The sequence below is a fragment of the Hippocampus bargibanti genome, linkage group LG10 (assembly GCF_051943395.1).
Source record: "Hippocampus bargibanti isolate YZ-2025 linkage group LG10, ASM5194339v1, whole genome shotgun sequence".
Classification (NCBI taxonomy): Eukaryota; Metazoa; Chordata; class Actinopteri; order Syngnathiformes; family Syngnathidae; genus Hippocampus; species Hippocampus bargibanti.
In genome coordinates this window covers 14,367,536-14,369,916 of record NC_142743.1, presented here as the reverse complement: position 1 = coordinate 14,369,916, position 2,381 = coordinate 14,367,536, and the positions used below count along the sequence as shown (strand labels likewise).

The following is a 2,381-nucleotide window of genomic DNA, read 5'->3' as shown; positions in this document are numbered from 1 at the left end:
CAAGAGGAGCACCTGCAGCACCTGAAAACGGTCTTCAAGCGTCTGGACGAGCACGGCCTGGTCGTCACCTCCGACAAGTGCGTTTCTGGGCAACCCAAGATCAAGTTCCTCGGCCACCTAGTCGATGGCAAAGGAGTACGTCCTCTACCTGGCAAGGTGCAGGCTATCCGTGACTTTCCCACACCCGAGACGGTAACCCAATTACAACAATTCCTCGGGATGGTAAATTTCTACCGCCGCTTCATCCCGAACTGTGCCGAGGCTGCCCTGCCACTAAACTCGCTGACTGGCAACAAGAAGAACATTCTCAGACCCAGACACATGCAGCTCGCAGACACCTGCTCAGCATCGCACAGAGTTTGACAGCACGACTTGCTCGACTCCACACCATGATCAATCTCTGCATGTCACCTGCCTGGGAGATCTCACAACGAACCTACTTACAAATAAAGAGAAACATCAAACTCTTTAGATCCAAGATTCACCTAGAAAACAGTCGTTTGGTGGAGGAAAAATCATGGTTTGGGGTTACATCCAGTATGGGGGTGTGCATGAAGAATCAAGAAATTCTTGCTGCTCGTTACATTCCAAACTGCAAGAGAGGGCAAATTCTGCAACAGTGCTCCTTCTCATCCACATCAAAGTTCCTGAAAGCGAAGGTCAAGGTGCTCCAGGATTGGCCAGCCCAGTCACCAGACATGAATGTTATTGAACATGTCTGGGGTAAGATGAAGAAGAAAGCTTGGAAGATGAAACCGAAGAATCTTGATGAACTCTGGGAGTCCTGCAAGACTGTTTTGTTTGCCATTCCAGATGACTTCATCAATAAATTAATTGAGTCCTTGCCGAGACGTATGTATGCAGTCCTCCAAGCTCACAAGAGCCATACACAATATGAATTCTTTTTCTAATGCATCAAGACTTTATGTTCTGACGTTATTGTAGCATATTTGTGTATTCAAAATGAAATATATGTATAATTTCTACATTATTTTTGTATGCGACAAGACTTTTGTCCAAGCAAAATCTGACCTTTCTGTCCAAAACTTTATTTTGATATAATGTGCATTGCCTTTCATATAAGCCATTTGTGATTCCAATTGATGAACTCCAAGTCAAGTTCTTATTTGTTGTTCCTACAACTTGGATAAGCAGCAAGACTTTTGTCAGGCACTCTAGCTTATGAAAACTGCTAAATCAATTTAAAACCACCACAAAAGACATTCATTGTGAATAAATATATCAGTATTTATTTGAGTGCAGTCGGGTTATATATACTGTACTGTCATAAGAAAGTCGTAATGTCTTGATAAAAAAATGCAGTTCATCCAGTAATGGTCTGTATTGCTGTTTGGCACAAATCATGCTTATGTAGGACTAACATGATATAGTTCAAATAGTTTTTCTTCTCCTCCCCCAACATCTGAATATGCTGTTTTTGCCAGGGTTGTTACCATCAGCTGTTGCACCTTTGCAGAAGCTGGGAAATGCAGGTGAGGCCCTCTTGCATATCTTGAAGGTAAGTCTTTATTTCATTTTGAATGGCTCGACAAGTACCACACACACATGCTGCTTGAAACGTGCAAATTATTCTTTTAACAGCCAAAATATATTATTGTGTGTTCTGGGAGAGGTGGTTAACCACTTTACTTATTACGTATTATTACGTCTGTGTAAGCTCTGTCGTACAGGAGTGGTCCATCGATGAGAAGGTTTCTTCAGCCGTCATCTGTACAATTTTGAAACGTATTATTACGTATTGTGCTATTTATCATGTTAATCTCATCACAACTTTCTCGCTTATATATATTTTTTTTAACCCGCAGAAGACCCAACTGAACATGTCAGCAAATGCTCCCTCAACTCTGGCCCCAATCTTGTTGACCAAGAGAACTACATGATCATCATTGGGACCGCCAAAGGGTGTAAATATGCTTACAGCTGTCACTTCATTCATTCATCATCCATCGACCCACACGCCCCACACATCCATTTATTTATTTATTTATTTATTTATTTATTTATTTATTTATTTATTTATTTATTTAACTTATTGCTTTAAGGTCCATCCGCACTCGCACCCAGGGACAACTTTTGAAATAGAATATCACTTTACTATTTCTGTTTAATGTGCTAATTTGAATACAAACAAGAAGTTACTTACCAATGACTCAGTCCTTGTGCTTCTTTCACGATGTATGTATTTACTTTTACTCAAGTGCCCCTTTTTTCTGTGATGTTTTTTAAAAGTAACAAGACAGTTGAGTACACATTTATTCTGCCACCTCTGTCCTTGTATGTATTTTGCAAAAGATGAGACTGATGCCCTAAATATAAGAGTAAATAATAGTTCCATCACTCATACATCAGAATATAAAACC

The 2,381-nt window shown here is 40.1% G+C and overlaps 1 protein-coding gene across 1 annotated transcript; it reads left to right on the top strand.

The window, feature by feature from the left end:
• Positions 1–389: 389 nt before the first annotated feature.
• On the top strand, positions 390–1,958 carry LOC148892563 (uncharacterized). The gene is made up of 3 exons (XM_089005549.1): positions 390–852; positions 1,446–1,519; positions 1,827–1,958. Exons 1-3 carry the CDS (start codon positions 390–392, stop codon positions 1,899–1,901), a joined length of 612 nt encoding a protein of 203 aa, XP_088861675.1. The 3' UTR covers positions 1,902–1,958.
• The last annotated feature ends 423 nt before the right edge of the window (positions 1,959–2,381 follow it).

Coding starts and splice junctions, on each gene's coding strand:
- LOC148892563 (XM_089005549.1), top strand. CDS start 390: ATGATCAATCTCTGCATGTCACCTGCCTGGGAGATCTCACAACGAACC. Junction 853..1,445: donor AATTGAGTCCTTGCCGAGAC/GTATGTATGCAG, acceptor TGTTTTTGCCAG/GGTTGTTACCATCAGCTGTT. Junction 1,520..1,826: donor CCCTCTTGCATATCTTGAAG/GTAAGTCTTTAT, acceptor TTTAACCCGCAG/AAGACCCAACTGAACATGTC.